At 35.7% G+C, this 17,320-nt stretch overlaps 2 protein-coding genes across 3 annotated transcripts; both read right to left on the reverse strand.

The window, feature by feature from the left end:
• Window positions 1-334: 334 nt before the first annotated feature.
• LOC132631885 (uncharacterized) lies at window positions 335-2,332 on the reverse strand. Its single transcript, XM_060347612.1, has one exon. It carries the CDS (start codon window positions 2,090-2,092, stop codon window positions 1,136-1,138), a length of 957 nt encoding a protein of 318 aa, XP_060203595.1. The 5' UTR covers window positions 2,093-2,332; the 3' UTR covers window positions 335-1,135.
• An 825-nt stretch (window positions 2,333-3,157) lies between these two features.
• On the reverse strand, window positions 3,158-12,194 carry LOC132631892 (ycf3-interacting protein 1, chloroplastic). Of its 2 annotated transcripts, none has more exons than XM_060347625.1 (6): window positions 11,782-12,194; window positions 10,146-10,190; window positions 9,204-9,317; window positions 5,098-5,178; window positions 4,602-4,766; window positions 3,158-3,501 (listed from the first exon to the last, which is right to left on the reverse strand). In XM_060347625.1, exons 1-6 carry the CDS (start codon window positions 12,082-12,084, stop codon window positions 3,412-3,414), a joined length of 798 nt encoding a protein of 265 aa, XP_060203608.1. In that variant the 5' UTR covers window positions 12,085-12,194; the 3' UTR covers window positions 3,158-3,411. The 2 variants fall into 2 exon arrangements, with proteins under 2 accessions (XP_060203608.1, XP_060203616.1); XM_060347633.1 differs by having other exon boundaries at window positions 3,158-3,388; window positions 11,782-12,191.
• Between the last annotated feature and the right edge of the window lie 5,126 nt (window positions 12,195-17,320).

Consider the following 17,320-nt stretch of genomic DNA (forward strand, 5'->3'; position numbering starts at 1 on the left):
GTCCAAAATGCCCTTAGCCTAAGCAAACGTGTTGACGCCGTGCCTGCTAACTCCCTTTTATAAGATAGTAGTATTTAGGGCATCTGACATTTGCTAAAACACAGCCAAAAAAAACACGGCAAAAACCGACCGACTTTTGAATCAATCAAAAACGATTATCATGTGCGGAAGGAGATTACTTTAGAATCGATTTTCTAATTGATGCTGATGTGTATAATTAAAGGAGGTACATATTTTAAGTGGTTTAATTATTAGTAATGGGTGCTTAAGAACATGCAAAAGAGCTTTTCCAAAATCTGAACCAAAAGTGTGCAACACTATCTTGTATTCAGACGCTCAATTAGAACAAGTCGTCGTTCGACTGTCTAAATAAATTTTGCTTGCAAATTTTAGGGGCAGTCAATTTATTAAGCTTGTTCAATGTACTAAGCCTTTTTTAATCCCCGGAGGTTTGGACAGTTGGACCTGTGGTATGAATTTTGCTTACAAATTGTTGCTGTAGACGTTCTTTTTTCATTAATAGTGCTGAATATTTTTCTTTCATTGTGAGTCTCACATTTTCAAGACTTGAAGACAAGTTTCTTTAATTCCTTCAAGATTTGATAGCTTACACTCCGTAATACTCCTATCATGTTACAAATTCATCTCTCCTTTTCTCTTTCTCACTCTAGCTAAACATAGTAAGGATCTTCTCAAAATTCCAACATATATTTAGACAGATAAACCTTCACTATCATCCTACAATATCCAGAAAAATACTGCTTGTGATTCTTTTCAAGAAATGAGAAAATGCATACAAATACACAATATGAGAGATTATATATATATTGTATTTGAAGTCATCATGATGCTGACAATGGCAGATCCCAGATTTTAACTTCGTGCACTCTGAGTTGAGAGAGTACAACAACATAATGTATTCTCATAAGTGGGGTCTGGAGAGGGTTGGATATACGCAGACCTTACCCCTACCTTTATGGGGTAAGGAAGCTGTTTCCGGTAGACCCACGGCTGAGTTAGAGAGTAGGTCCTGAAATATATATGTAACTCTATCTATAATTATTTCCCGCAAATAAATAGGGTTCGACCTTAAAACACCGGTGAACCCAAAACCCTTGGTTGGATCCGCCTCCAGTCATACACATTGGGCTTCTAGTAAGGCATTGAAATCTTCCCTAGCCTTGCGCATGCGAGGAGTCATGCAGGATGTGGGCGAGTCCGAGTCAGGGGACGATGTAGAAAACCGAACTTGGCGTGTAGCCACGTTCGATTTTCTATCATCTGTTTTTGCTGTGGTACTGTTCTTCAACACCCCTTTCGGCTCCTTGTCAAAAACAAATCCTGTTGTTACAGGAGAACGAGTGTCCTTATCATCAGTGGATTGAATGAGCTCAATTGGAAGATCAAAGAAGAGATTGGACTCATCATTTTCTTCATCATTGATTATAGCTGATGATGTCCATGATCCACATTCAAATTTCTCCAATGACACTTTCCTTGAAACATTGTGTCCAACTCCAATATCATGTACTATTTCAGGTTCTACCCTCCTAGCTCTCACTTGTTTTGCTTTTCCTAAACCAGGAATAAACAAACACATAGCCCCACATTTGAACTTTTTATCAATAGACTCCACTTTATCTTCATCGCTAGACTTATAAAGTACTTTGCTAATTTTGCTTGCCTCGACGTGTTTAACACTACTATTATTGACCTTTGTGAATCCAAGAACGTGTTTTTCCGGTGGCGTGGTTGATCTTCCTTCACCGCACGACTTGCTCCTGCGTAAGTGGTTTTCTTTCAACCGTTCGAGGTTTGCTAATGCCACGGAGTTTTGTCTAGCTAGAGGGTTGTTGGAGAGAGGAGAAGGTTGGTGGTTTTGGTTTTTGGAATTTTTCTTAGATGAATTTGATGCAAATCTTGGTGATGAGGTTGCTGAATTTGGAAGGCTGTTGCTCAAGAACTTCTTTGAGGGTGGTAAAGGAAGAGGAATTGTTAAAAGGTCAGATTTGGGATGTGTATTTGTTGATTCCTTTAAGGAAATTGGGAAGTCAAATTCATTTGATGCTTGAAGATCCATGAATGAAGGCATATTTGAAGTCTGCAGTTGAAAGTGAGAGTGAGATGGTTGCCATCAATTATGGAATGATGTATTTAAGGGAGAAGCTAAACATAGATTAACCAAAGATTGTGGGGGACATGTCTTAGCATCTCTTAGTTATGATTCTCACGTCTTCCTCTCCCAACGTGTGTGGAAAACAAATTTCATTAATCTATTACGCAATACTTTTGACTTACCATGAACTAAGTGGACGACAAGTTCTATTAAGCAACTACCAAGCAAAATTTTTGGTTTATAGGTTCTGGACTATATAAGTAAATTTTTTATAACAAATACTCTCTCCGTTTCAATTTATATGAACTTATTTTCTTATTAGTCCGTGCCAAAAAGAATGATCCTGTTCTATATTTGGAAAAAATTCACCTTTATGCAATAATTTATAGCCACACAAAATATATGTAACTCATTTAACATCACAAGTTTAAAAGTCTTCTCTTATTTCTTAAACTCCATACCCAGTCAAATGAGTTCACATAAATTAAAACAGAGGAGGTATATAATTTTGGCCAAAGCTACTGACTTCTATCAAACCCGTAGCTAACACTATAGCTCCACCTCTGCCAACAAGGGGTGCGATGCGATGATTAAAATCCCTCCACACCATTAACCAGATGTCTCGATTCCAGTCATGTGAATGAAGAACTTGATAGCGAGCGTTGTACTATTCTTCATAGGCTTATTTGACGCTAATCCGAATTAATCGCGTCAGTGAGTTTCAAATTCCGGATGCTTAAGCAAAAAATAAGTCTACTAAGCAGTTTTCTGGCATAGCATTCCACCGGCATCAAAGGTTTATGTAACCCTCTATCAACTCAAAAGACTAAAAACAAATCTTAAAATATTCTTAAACTATGTCTTCAAGTGTAAAAAGAACCCCAACTACATGAGTTGCTATATCTTAGTCAACTTAATCCTGACTTTTGAACTCAAATTTAATAAAATGAACGTGCAATCACACGGCTGAATAAAGAATTATACAACAAACAATTATTGAGAAAGGTCAAAAGCAAGCATTTTAAACACTAGAAAGAGACGAGACGAAACGATAACGTCGTATATGAAAGAGATCTAACTGATTCACTTACATAGCTAAAGTACGCATTCATTCACAAAGAATATGCAGAATGAATTTGGTGCCTAGAGAGGGGAGAATTTATACTCAATACATGAGCTCTATATAAAAACTGATACACATAAATTTTCTATAGCAATATTCAAGTTCCACTACTGTATGATTCAAAGGGCAAATCGTGTAATTTACCGACCCTGCAAAAATACCAAAAGCTGTATCACTGTAGAGAATTATAGAAGAGAATCAACACAACAGAGATGCCAATGATGACTGGAAATGCAGAGACCAAGTATAAAGCTCCGTATCCCTGCACGAAAATGTCCCTCGTCAGAACCAGCTCCAAAAGAAGCGGTAATGACAGCAACATATCTGGCGACGTTTCATAATTACAATTGGATTTTCTGATTAAGTTTTAGCTCAATAAGTACCTGATGCAGTCCCTACGTCAAGCACATTGTCTAAAACAAAAACCTTTAGTTAAGAAAATCTTCAGAAATCACTATGTGATGGAGTTATATGATAATGCATCTGAAAAGATTTGAGCTCTCTGTAACGATTCTTTTTTAGACCAGCAATATATTCTTCCACGAAGCTAAAGCTTTTCTGAGCTACTAGATGAACTTGATCTATAGCCTGTTGGCCAAGCTGTCAAAACTACTTATTTTGAAAAGTGCTTTTCGGAAAAGTACCTTTGGAAAGTAACCCCCATTCCCTCCCCCCCCCCCCCCCCCCCCGCCCCCCAATCCCAATTGATGTGAAGATGTTTGACTGTGCACGGAGTTTAAGAGAAAAAGAAAGACTATTGAAACTTGTGGTCTAAAATAAGCCGTAGAAATTATTGTGGCTATAAATCATTTCATTAAGGGTAACATGAGAAGTTTGAAGTTCAATTGTTACTAGATATGGAAAGATGTCATTATTTTTGGGACCGACTAAAAAGGATAGAGTGTCACATAAACAAGGACGGAGGGAGTAGCAGTTTGTGTTTGTCTAACCAATTTAAAAAACATTCTGCATACTACAACAACAATTTGTGCTTGACTACGGTTCCAAAAGTGCTTATAAGGAAAGCTATTTTTTCTAGCTTTTGCTGTTACTCAAAACACTTTCTTTTTTTACCTAAAAGCTTAGCCAAACACCTTAACTCTCCAAAATAAGCATTTATTAAAAAAGTACTTTTGGCTTCCCAGAAGCTTTGGCCGAACAGGCTATTAGTCATGACCTGATACTTAAACTTTTAAAGAGATTTTGCCAGGTATCCAAAAAGAGCATGTAAAATTGGTGCATTTAACATATTCCACGAGATTGTAAGCTAATTATTAGAAATGGTACCTAGCCAGCCTAATGAACAATCAGAACAAAAGGGATAACAGGAGAAAATGTTTAAGCATTATTTCGTTGACTAACCAGAGCTGGATTAACGTCTGGCTCGTCACTATTATCTGCCTCCTCAATTTCAGCTGCTGAATCCCAGTCAATCTTGAGCCGCTTAGCAGCCTCTTTTGGATCAATACCAGTGTCTGTGGCTTTTGCATACAGGGATCTGCTCTTATTTTGCTTTGTGGCTTCAACCTAAATCCAACAAGAATACAGTATAACTACTAATTAGCTGAATGATGAATTGGTGCCACAACAAAGACATCACATGTCCAGGGGATGTATAAAATCAATCAAGGAATCTCATTCGATTTATGGTGAATTTGAGATTTTGCTCTCCAAAAAGTTTACATCCCATATTTAAAACAAAAGAAACATTAAACTTCTTCTCAGAGGGCATCTCATTTATTTTTAGATGATTCAGTACTAAAAAAAGAATAGTTTAAAAAAAAAAAAAAAAGTAGTAACTTGTTGATATTTCATTATATAGTTGTGTCCAGAAGAATGCTTGAGGTCATAATCATACCTCCAAATTAGGCCATGAATTCATCTCTTCCGCAAGCATCTGCAGAGCAACCTTATCTTTTGGTACTTTTCCTTCATTAATCTTCAAATAGAAATTATAATAATAAAGGATTTAGCAAGGCAGTAGGAAATATATACTTAGAATCATGGACTGGAACATTAATAAGAAGAAAAAAAAAATAAGCACTCAAAAGACAATCAAAGCCTTTATCCTTTAGCCGGATGTTGATCAAGGAACATTAGAATATCACTAGATAGTATTTTTGTCCAACAAAGATGCCTCTTTTAAATTTAACTATGAACAATCTGATCTATAAATGCATATACAACTCGTTGAGAATCTATTGAGGTGAACAAGAAACAAGAAAAAAAAGAGCTTCTAAATTCTTTGCTATTCCACTTTCTCATTTTACGTGACATATTTTCCTTTTCAAGATGCTATGAAATATTCGACGCAGTTCTGTAAGTAATTTGTTTGCAGTACAATTCACACATTTCAAATTTCACATTCAGACAATGATGTGAGATTTCCCATACTGAACAAACTTTATACACATCTCAATGAGTAGTTCAGTGATTTCTTCAATTAGTAATAAAATATTTAAGTCAAATTAACTGATTCACTCTCCAGAGCTAATCAAATTGCACCACATAAAATGGGGTGGACGATAGTTAACATTTAAGTCATCTTCCTTGAGAACATCGATAAATTTCCTTAATAACTTATTTTATGACATGCTGCTGCCTATTTAGGTTCATTTTCATATTTTTCTCCAAACTTCTAGTTTAAATATCACATTGTTGTTAGAATATATCTACCCTGCTGAAATTTTATCTTTGTTAGTATTTAGCCAATATGCATGTAAATGCCATCTACGGCCATCACATTTGTTCTTTGCAAACAGAACCTCAAATAACATCTTCAATCGCCCATATAAGGACCTTACAAACCTCAACTACAGAGATTCCTTCCTCACAGTTTTATCTATCACTTCCGGGATGGTCTTCCTTGCAATAGTGCAAGCTGCTTTCCCTTGCTCAGTGAAATATCAAAATTTATCCAAGCTCTGAGATGTGGCTCAACATATAACCAATGTTTCACAACGATGCCGTCTTTGTTTTCTGATAATCTTCTCCTATGCAGTCACCATATTCCTTTATATATTCAATCAGCCAGGTATGAATTTGTATGCAACTTTAGTTTAGTGCTTAAATTCTCCTGAAAGGACTAAGAAATTTGATGATAGTAAATTGTGTAGCACAATAGTGTAAGTTAAGTTACTTGTTCTAGAGTAATACCAAAAGTAAAAAGAATGTGCTCCTATACTTTGCTTGTTGTAGAGTAATACCAAACGGTAAAAAAGAATGTTCTCCTACTCTTTACACATCATTCTGAAAGAGTGAGCACAGTCGATCCTACAGATTTCGGATAAATTGTTTCTATAGAATATTTAAAGATCAATTGTTTCTAAAGCTTAAATACATTTAGGACTAGTAAAATTGTGTTATAAACATATTAATAGCATTTATCCCTAGCAAGCACACCGTGAGACACACTTTTTCTTAAAAACAGGTAATTTATCAGAAAAATCCTAAGGGAGTATGGACCTATAGACCATCAAGTAGGCATAATCTGAGTGTAGGATCAATAACAAATGCCAAAATATAAATTTGCCAACAGGGTCTAAAATGAGACCCTTAATAAATTCAACTTGAACGTTCAACACCAACAATTTTCCTGCAATAATTTGTTTCAGTCTCCTCTCACATCATTGTTAATGCCACATACCTATATTGTGTAGTTCACTTTATATTTTCCTTATCACAAGGTTCACATACAAATGCACATACATACTACAGGAAATCTTTGGAAATGATTATCTCGTAGTATGATGTAGTTGTGAATTTGATCAACTGCTCCAATAATGGCTATGAGACTTTGCAGAATTAGTTGCTGTGACTGCAACTTCTATGCTTCATGAAACTTTAATCTGAAGGGCGTTCCAGAAACCTCTACTATTTCATCATATTGTTTGCACTAGTCTCATAGCCATCTCTTTTAACATAACCTTTCGGCATCTTCCTTTATGCTTTCCTCAAATCAGTATCCCCTCGGTCGTCCCTTTATTCAATATCCGTCATGCTTTCTCTTCCCCGAGGGAATGGAACTAGCACTATAATTCCGAGTCACCTATCTAGTATGTGAGTGAGCACGCCCTACGGATCCCCTTTGTTCAATGGGGGAGGGGTCATACCTTCCCCGCCCGCTTAGTTTCATAAGTCTAAAATCATTGCATATAATTTCCAGGAAAGAGTTTTAGTTTCCTTTTAACTTTGCCTCTATGAGCTTGCTCATGTTGCCGATTCCAAACTCAACTAAAGGAAAGTTGCGGTAGGTTGATAGCCAGTGTAAAGGTAGCCAAATTATCATGAGTCTCAAACAACATCAGGTTTGTCTGGGACCGGTATAGAATAGTGAGGATTCATATAGCCGACCCCCAGCTAACTTGGGATTGAGGTGGAGTAGTTGCATTTTGTGGTGTTAATTTATTTTTAGTCTTCATCAAAATTTGATAATATCAGTGTGTTTCGAAGTAGTATTTAGTTGAAGCGTAGGTTGCGTAGTTGATGCGAAGAATCTTTTACGCAATAGAGTTAAATATAAAGATTCTAATTTACCAGACTTCAAGTAGTACCAGAATCTTTCTTAGCTACATGTAACCATAGAATTGGCTCTATATAGAAAAGGCCAAGAGTAGAGAGAGTTAGCTCAACGGACTGAGAAGTGTTCTTGGAGTTATTGCCTGTTGGCTCAATGGACTAAGTAAATAGAGAAGCTCTAAGCAATACAATATAAATAGAGACAATAAACAATTTAGCTAAAAGTAAAGAGAAATCGGTTCAGAGAACGGACTTACGAGTTAGAGAGTAAACTTAAAAGGTACGAGTTAGAGAGTAAACTTAAAAGGTAGACTTTGATACCATATGAAAGGCCTAAACATCAAACGGAACTTTTAGGAAATACCTCTCTAGAAAATCCTTACAGAACAGAAGTGGAAAACACTTATAAAGGAAAAATCTCCACTTGCTTTAACACTAGATGACAAGGTGTTAGATTATTTTTGCTGCCAAAACCTATTGATTAAACAAGGTCCCAAATGCAGAAAGGACGGTTCCAGTAGTTCATAATAAAACTGTTCTCCATCTTATAACTTGTCGTTTGGTGAAAAACATTCTTCCTCAAACTGAAAAAGTACAAAAAGGGAAATGAAAATAAGGGGGAAAGAGTTCTGTTGGACGAAGAACATGATAAAGGAAAATGAATGAGAAAATGAAGAGGAGAGAAATACGAAGCAATGACAGAAGAACGTGACATATTGGTATTGCTTTGTCAGTGAGAACCTCTGTTCAATTGAGCAAACTTTGTAATCAGCGTGATTCAAATATCTGCCTATTTCAGTGCAGATATAATACCAAATATTTCCTAAAACAGGTGTTAGCATCCTTTTTCACTGTTCCAAAATCAAGGCCTGCTTTCAAAGTGTTTCCTAGAAACGAAAAGGAATTTGCCACCAAACGATGTCAATCCCTAAAATTTTGAAAACAACAAAAGAGCAATTATATTCTTTTTCTTACCCAGCAGCTTTTTTTGGCAAGAGAAAAAACTACAAAGCATCTTTTGGACTCTTATTGCAACGTTTAGTATCCTAGTACACGTAACAGGGGACACAACCCACTCAGTCAACTTCAATATATCACACTGTAACTCCTTCTAAAATGTTATGTTGCAACATATTGCAAACGCACTTCGCTGACTTCTAAATTGTGGTCTATTTTATTAGATTCTTCCATTAAAAGGTGTGGAGCTTTTTATATTTACTTAGAACAAACTTCCCTTTGCAATTGCACCAGAGAAAACACTTCACATTGACATGTTCTATTCTTATGGTAAATCAATTTATCAATTACGCTTCATTCTCAAGCAGATGATCTATTCATATTAATTAGATGAACTATATTTCTCCTTTTTATGAGCAGCACCGCCAGTCAAATATCCATATAAATAGGTCGGCATTGATTTGAAGCATTTGTGGAGAAAATACTTACTTCTTCTAAACAGGCAGCTAATTCATCCCTAGTTGGAGCATTTTCATCGTCAATGCCAAGCAGCCGCTTCCGCTCGACGTCCCTGGGGTCTTCAATCATTATAGTCAGCTTAACCTGTAATAAACCCAAAGGAGTTAGTCAATTTAGAAACAATTCGACATTTAAATAACCCGTTGAGCTAGTTAACTAAAACAGTCTATCAACTATTCCTCAATCCCAAATTAGTTGGGATTGACTATGAGAATCTTTCAGTATCCTTTCCACTTAATTCAGGTAAATTTCATTTCAATACTAAATAATTTGTCTTCAAGGGAAAATTAAGCACATTAAGATTCTTTAAACTACAACTCTCTAAATCTCACACTTATTCTGTGAAAAGGGGACCTAATGTAATAAGTTTTATAGCCTGTTAGCCAAACTTCTGGGTAGCTAAATGTGTTTATTTTATAAAGTTGAGGTGTTTGACCAAGCTTTTAGGGAAAAGTTAAAGTGTTTTTGAGTCGTAGAGGAAGTTGTTTTCCGGAAGCTAAAACAATCGCTTTTCCCAAGAAAGAACTTTTGAAACTTGGCCAAGCACAAATTACTGCTCTAATATTGGCAAAAGTGTTCTTCAAATTGATTAGCTAAACACGAACTGCTGCTCTCCAGAAATACTTTCGGAAAAGCATTTCTGACAAAAATCACTTTTCAAAATAAGCAAATTTTGTTAGCTTGGCCACACAAGCTATAATCCTAGCTAAGACAATCAATATGGTACTAAAAAGGGAGAGGCACCAACATCTTTCAGATAACAATAGGTAAAGAGAGATGAAAATGTGCAAACACAGTGACCTTTTGAAATAAACTGAGAACATAAACAGGTGGAAAATCCAAAATATTAAAATAAAGATGCAACCTTATAAGGGCTCAGTAGAAGAAAAATGACTGAAAATAAATCCATACCTCACCAAACAGCATATCCCGATTCCTCTTGAGAAGCTCCAAAGCCTACAATAAAATACACGATTGTGAATGTCACCTCACTATGATTAGAAAACCGCACAACCCATGTCACAAGTATAATATTCCATCTTTCCCAATTTATGTAGCACCTTTTTCTTTTTAGTTTGTGCCAAAAAAAACGTCACTATACTATAATTAGAAACAACTTTACTTTAAATTCTCCTTTTTACCCTTAATAAAACTATTTATAGCCACACAAATTTATAAGATATGTTTCAAACCACACATTTCAAAAGTCTTCTTTTTTCTTAAACATTGTGTCATGTCAAACAGCGTCAGATAAATTGAGATGGAGGGAGTAACAGAATTGGGTAAATGCAAAAAATTAAAAAGGACTAAACTCTTTTAATTTGAGAAACATATACAAGGGATTCAGGATCTAGGTCATCATCATCTTCTTGAGTAACAGTAGAAATAACACTTTCTTCCTCATTGCTCAATTGGTATCTTCCTTATTCACAAATAAAGGCCCCATAGAACTGCTACTATTCATAAAGTGGAAATTTTGCAAATTTTAATGTTTTACTTCCCTTTGTGGTATGTCCCAAAAAGATTGCTTCTTTCTATATTTATTAAATTGACATTTCAACCATCCCACTTGGTAAATTTAGAAGCACAAGATTCAAAGGACATTTTAATACATCACACACATCTTTAATTTAGAACCACAAGATTCAAAAGCGTCTTTTTATTTCTTAAACTTTATGTCCAGTCAAACTAAGACACTTAAATTTGGACGGAGGGAGTACAATTTTGAACCCTACGGGGTCGTTTGGTAGTTAGTTAGGAGGCAAGTTATTCACGTATTAAATCCTAAAGGTAAGTTAGTCATGTATAAAATTAATATGGTGTTTGGTTGTAATTTAGAGACTTGTATAAGTTATGAGAAAATCTATCTCCTCCCCCATTCCGATTTAAGTGTCTTACTTTCCTTTGTGGTCTGTCCCAAAAAGAGTGTTTCTATCTATATTTATTGTCCGTTTGGATTGGCTTATAAGTTGCTTATAAGCTGTTTTTAGTTTTTTTGAGTGTCTGGCTGGCCACCTTAAAGTCATTTTGTGCTTAAAATGAGCTCAAAAAAATAATTGGGCCCGTTTGATTTAGCTTTATCTAAAGCAGCTTATAAGCTGAAAACAGCTTATAAGCTACTTAAAATAAGCCCATCCAAACAGGCTCTTAGTATGTTGACAATTCAAACATTTTACATGGCAAATTTAAGACCACAAGATTTAAAGTATTACACATATCTCTAATTTAAAGATTTAAAGATTTAAAGTATTACACATATCTCTAATTTAAGACCACAAGATTTAAAAGTGTCCATTTATTTCTTAAACTCCATGTCATGTCAAACTAATACACTTAACTTGGGAAGGAGGGAGTATTATTTTATACAGAAATTAGTTATGCAGGGTTTAATTATTCGTGTATTAATTATTCACTCATGACTAATAACTTCATTACTAATACCTGCATAACTCTAACTAGCTATCAAATGACCCCTACATACATCAGTAAACCTCACAAGTATAACAAGACAATCAGGTAAAAGCAAAAAAAAGAAAAAAAGACTAACTCGTTTAATTTGAGAAACGTATTCAAGTGATTCAGGATCTGGTTCATAATCATCATCATCATCATCATCTTCTTGACTGACAGTGGAAGTGACACTAGCTTCTTCATTGCTCACAAATAAAGGCCACAAAGAACTGATTCTTCCTCTACTACTACTACTTTTAAACTGAATTTTTTGCAAATTCAAGGAAGAGGAAAGGTGTTTATGAGCAGAGGGTAAGAAGGGAATAGAGCAAATTTTGCAGGGTGAAGAGGATAACAATGAGGAAGAAGAGAGAGGTGGGAATGGCAGTTGAAGCGCCATTGGAAGTGAGGATATTTACTTTACTTGGGATAAAGCATATGGTTGCGGTTATGAGTTAACTGAAAAGGATAATAGGACAACAATTAAATATTCATTATAGGGAATGGTCTTTTGGTCACTCCTTGGTCCCGTGTTTGTTTATGTTCGACGTTTTAAAATCTTCCTAAATCCCTCCGTACCAAAATAAGTGTCTTAAGCAAAACAAAGTAGTACCAAAATACTCCTTCCGTTCCATATTATTTGTTTATTTTTTCTTTTACACACTTCTTAAGAAATCATAAATAAAGGTGTATTTTTACTACACTACCCTTATTTCTCTTCAATTAAATGCACTCTAATCAATATTGATTACAATAAAAAGCAATTAATGTTAAGGATAAAACAGGAAAACTATAATTAATTCTATCTTGATTTTGTAAATGAACAATTATTTTGAGACAGATACTTTTAGTAATGTGGACAATTAATATGAGACAGCGGGAGCAAGGATTTTTTGACAAAAGTAATCCAATTAACGAAACTATTATGTTTTATTTTTGAAATTTCCAAAACTGATATAAACGTATTTATACTAATTTTAACTGCAAATTACATTGCTTTTCTGTCACTTTGGTCCACGTGCCCTTGACCACGTACACAAATTCAACTAAATTAATTTCCAAGTAAATGGTTTGGCACCCACCGTGGGGCCAGAGCTGTTGTGGAGTTAACACAAACGTTGGAAACGTTACGGGCAATGTTCAGATTGGCCCGGATGGATTGCCCTTCATGATCTTGCAGCAGATCCGTCAACCCAGAACACAGACGAGGTAACATCAAGAGGCATTCCTACGTACCCATCAATCTAAAGAGGACCAAACTCCTACCGATGAAACCCCCTCCCTCCCTCCAGGCGATGCAGATCTTAAGGGAGAAAAATCACACTTTGAGGGTAGAAATGGAACACGTCATCGCTGCACTTGCGTCCAACCCTACTGCTAGAGTCGCAACTCCCAGTGGGATACCTTTGACCCCAACCAATAGGCACATCACTAATGGCAGCGGGCATACAAAGGCGAGAAATGGAGATGCATCAGGAGGTGAGTCCGCCCCGGAGGATCCTTTCCAAGAACAGGTCCTGCAATTCATGAAGGAGATTACCGAAAAAGTGGACCAGACCGCCAAAGAAGCTGAAAAAAATTTAAGGAATTTTCGAGGCGTCTGAGCCAAATACCAAGGGTTCCCTCGGTTATTGAAGGTCCGATCGCAAAGAAGTATATCCAAATGACGTACAAACCAAAGGCCCCTCCAGAGTTGATCCCGAAGAGAGTCAAGATGCAAGATGTCCCCAAATATGATGGGACAACATACCCGCAGGAGCATATTATGGCCTATACTATGGCGGTCAAAGGAAATGATTTAACGAAATCGAGTCGATCTTGATTAATAAGTTCGGAGAAACCCTTGCGGCTGGAGGGGCGAGGGGGCGCTCTAACATGGTATTCCCTGCTGCCTGAGCATTCAATCGGCTTATTCTCCATACTGGTCGACATGTTCATCAAAGTGCACGCAAATGCTCGAAAGGTGAAAACCAGGAAAGTGAATATCTTCCGCATCTCTCAAGGAGACGTCTTCGGGATTTCGTTACCCGATTCCAGAAGGAACGCATGTTTTTACCGACAGTCCCGGATGAGTGGATTGTCGAGGCTGTTACCAAGGGCCTGAATCCCTTAAGTTCGAATGCCTCTCAGAAACTCAAAGAAAATCTCCTCGAGTTTCAGGCTACGACCTGGGAAGATATTCATAATAGGTATGAGTCGAAAATCCGGATGGAGGACGACCTGCTGGCGACTCCCGCTGAGAACTCCCCGGTAAGACGGAAAAGGGCTTTGGGCTAGATCAGAGTTCTTCGAAGAATCACTGCCACCCTTATCCTCTCGCCGATCGTTGGAGAAGCTGAATGCAAACAAGAAGGGAAATCACAGTAAGAATAATCGTGGTTTGCAGAGCCAGACAAGGGCAGTTCTCTCGGTTCCTTTAAAAAAGGGACGGAACATCCGAAACTTGCTGACTATAACTTTACCATTGATGAAATGCAAATGGTGGTTGTGTTAAGGACCCATCCGACGTCACACCCTCTTAAACCTTTACGATCTAATCCTAACACTAGGGATCAATCCGTATGGTGCGATTTTCATAGCACTCACGGGCACAAGATGACGGATTTCCGACATATCTGGGAATTCTTAAGCGAAAGGGCAAGGAACAAATACGAGAGAGCTGGACATGCAGAGGGGAAGAGCACTCCGGATGCCCCTCCGCATGTTATCAACATGAATTTTGGTGGATCCATGATCACATGTACCAGTTTCACCGCAACCAAGAAAATGAAGATCTCGGTAACTCGTTGTTGATACCTAATTTTGGCTCTCCAATAATATTTTTTAATTATTCGGAGTTCTTGAATCTCAAACGGAGTGAAATATGCATTTTACAAATCAAAAATGATTTTTACAAAATTATTCCGACAACATTTTGCCATTTCATTTGGAAAATTATTTTCAAATATATATTTTAAATACTTTGCATATTTTCCTATAAATCTCAAGTGTATTTGTCAAGTTTAATTCAAAAATAGTTTTAAAAATTATTTAATTAATTGTTTGAACTATTAATATCAAACTTGACAAATATTTTACTCCGTTAAATCAAGAAAATTGATTAATTAAATATTTTACTCCGTTAAATCAAGAAAATTGATTAATTAAATAGATAATCAAGTACGTCTCAATTTTATGATTTATTTGGTCCGTAATTGCATATTATTTTCAAATTGATTACAATTGAATTTCTGTTAATTGCATGAGTCAATTGTGGCTATAATTGAAATAGACAATTGCTTGCAATGTGTTAATTAGGGTTATAATTGAAATAATCAATTTGTTTTATGCATTTGGTCGTATTTGAAAAGAGCTAATTATTTTCTACTTTTAACTTGGCTATAATTAAAATGCTTAATTAGTTTCCATACTTTTAATTCAACTATTTGTTAAATTAACTAGTGGCCACGTTCTGACAAAATTGTCCCTTTGTATATATATGTATGTGTATATATACATGTGTATACACACATACATATACTTGTGTTTGGGCCCAGACTTTTTTTTGGGACATCTACATGGTGTGACAAACACTAGTAGGTAATTATATTTAGTAGTTATAATTTAAATTAACTACATCCTATAACTAAGAGTAATATGTTAAATACAATTAATAGCTATATATATATTTAAAATAAAATACTTTATTTTTATTATTTATAAATTTATTTTATCTTCACTGCTTTGGCTCCGGAGCTCCGGCGAACGCCCGTTCACTGCCTTTCACCGCCGATGACTCCGTCTCTGGAGAACCACAACAACAACAAAACAACACCTCCAGATCTGTTACGCCATCGCCGGAGATGGCACAACAACCACCACACTGCCAGCCACCGTCTCTGTTATGCTGTTTAACCACAACAATGGAAATACCTTAAGTAGAGACACGTTACAGGAAAGCTTCTTCTTTACAATTACTTTAATTATTACTTAATTTGATTTGGTTTAATTTAAAGGAAGAGTTAATGCTAAAACTAATGATTGAAGCTTTTAATCTTTTTGCGTTGTTCTCCCGTCTCCGGAAAGCCTCTAGATCTGAGCTTCCACTGCCCGCCGGAGATTCAAATCATTGTGTGAATGGAATTGGGATTTCATCGTTACTTCGACGGAGATTCAAAGCATTGTATTCATTATTTTTTATTTTTTTTGTATTCACTGTCTGTCGGAGCTCAAATCTAAGTCGTCTTCTTCCGGTCATGTTCATTGTATTTGTTACTTTTTTGTATTCACTATTTAAGTTTATTCGTTGAATTTTTAGATTGTATTCAATTTTTTAGAGTATCTATTACAGTTGAATCTATCTAACTTTATTTATGTTATTTGAATACAATCGAATTTAAAATACAATAAGTTGAATACAATGTTTTTGTTGTATTTTATGTTGGTTGAATACAACCGATTTTTAAATAAATTGAATACAATGTAAAAGTAGCTACGAATGAATACAACTGAGTTGAAAACATTTGACGTGAATACAGCTGAATACATCCGACTTGAATACAATGAAAAGAATTTTGAATACATTTTTTTACTAGCTGTATTCATGTCGTTTTATCAATACAGCGAAATCTGACTCAACCTATTCTTTTAATACAATCTACTGTAACGCGCGAATACAATCTACTGTAGTTACGAAATGTAATTAGCAAAAGTGTAGCTATGCCTAAAAAACAAATACAAAATGTAGTCATTTGTGTAAGTTGCCCTTTTTTTTGGGAACTTACATAAATGACTACATTTTGAGTTTTTTTTTTTTTTTGTAGGCATAGCTACACTTTAGCTAATTACATTTTGTAGCTACAGTAGATTGTATTCACGCGCTACAGTAGATTGTATTCAAAATTCGGCTGAGTCAGATTTCGCTATATTCAAGTCAGATTTATTCAGCTAAGTTGTATCTAAGTCAAATGTATTCAACTCAACTGTATTCATTTGTAGCTACTTTTACACTGTATTCACTTTATTATATTTAAAATCAGTTGTATACAAAAAAATATCCTTCAAAATACACCCCTAAACACTGATTTTGCACTAAAAAAATTAACGAATATACTCAAATACTAAATACAAGAAATAAAATTCACTGTATTCATTTGTATACACTTCAAATTCACTGTATTCATTTGTATACAAAAAGATCTTCTTCAAAATAGAGGCGAAAAACACTTTATACACTGTATGTATACAAAAAATACAGTGTATTTTTCGGTCAGATCTGGAAAATACACTTCCGGTCAGAACTGTGTATTTTCCGATCAGATCTAGAAAATACAGTCTGGAAAATACACTTCCGGTCAGATCTGTGTATTTTTCGATCAGATCTAGAAAATACAGTGTATTTTATTTTCTGGTCAGATCTGGAAAATATACTTTCGGTCAGAGCTGGAAAAGTCCGATGGCTGAGAAAGAAAATAACAAAAGGACGAGCAACATAGTGTCAACGATGAATAGCAAAACGGAGAAGACGCCGGAAAAGATGACAAAAACTCAGATCTAAGAAGAAGACGCCGGAGAAGAAAGGGAAAAGAGGAAGGGGTTGGCAGTGGCGGTGGTGTGGAGTTCATGGGGGGTTGTACAGTGGTGGTGTTCATGTTTTG

This window comes from Lycium barbarum, chromosome 1 (assembly GCF_019175385.1).
Source record: "Lycium barbarum isolate Lr01 chromosome 1, ASM1917538v2, whole genome shotgun sequence".
NCBI classification, from domain to species: domain Eukaryota; kingdom Viridiplantae; phylum Streptophyta; class Magnoliopsida; order Solanales; family Solanaceae; genus Lycium; species Lycium barbarum.

Excerpts from the sequence above, each read along its gene's own strand:
- LOC132631885 (XM_060347612.1), bottom strand. The coding sequence starts at position 2,092 with ATGCCTTCATTCATGGATCTTCAAGCATCAAATGAATTTGACTTCCCA.
- LOC132631892 (XM_060347625.1), bottom strand. The coding sequence starts at position 12,084 with ATGGCGCTTCAACTGCCATTCCCACCTCTCTCTTCTTCCTCATTGTTA. Across the intron at positions 9,318-10,145 it reads GGGATATGCTGTTTGGTGAG|GTTAAGCTGACTATAATGAT; the intron begins GTATGGATTTAT and ends GGTTTATTACAG. Across the intron at positions 3,502-4,601 it reads CAGACGTTAATCCAGCTCTG|GGATACGGAGCTTTATACTT; the intron begins GTTAGTCAACGA and ends ATTTTCGTGCAG.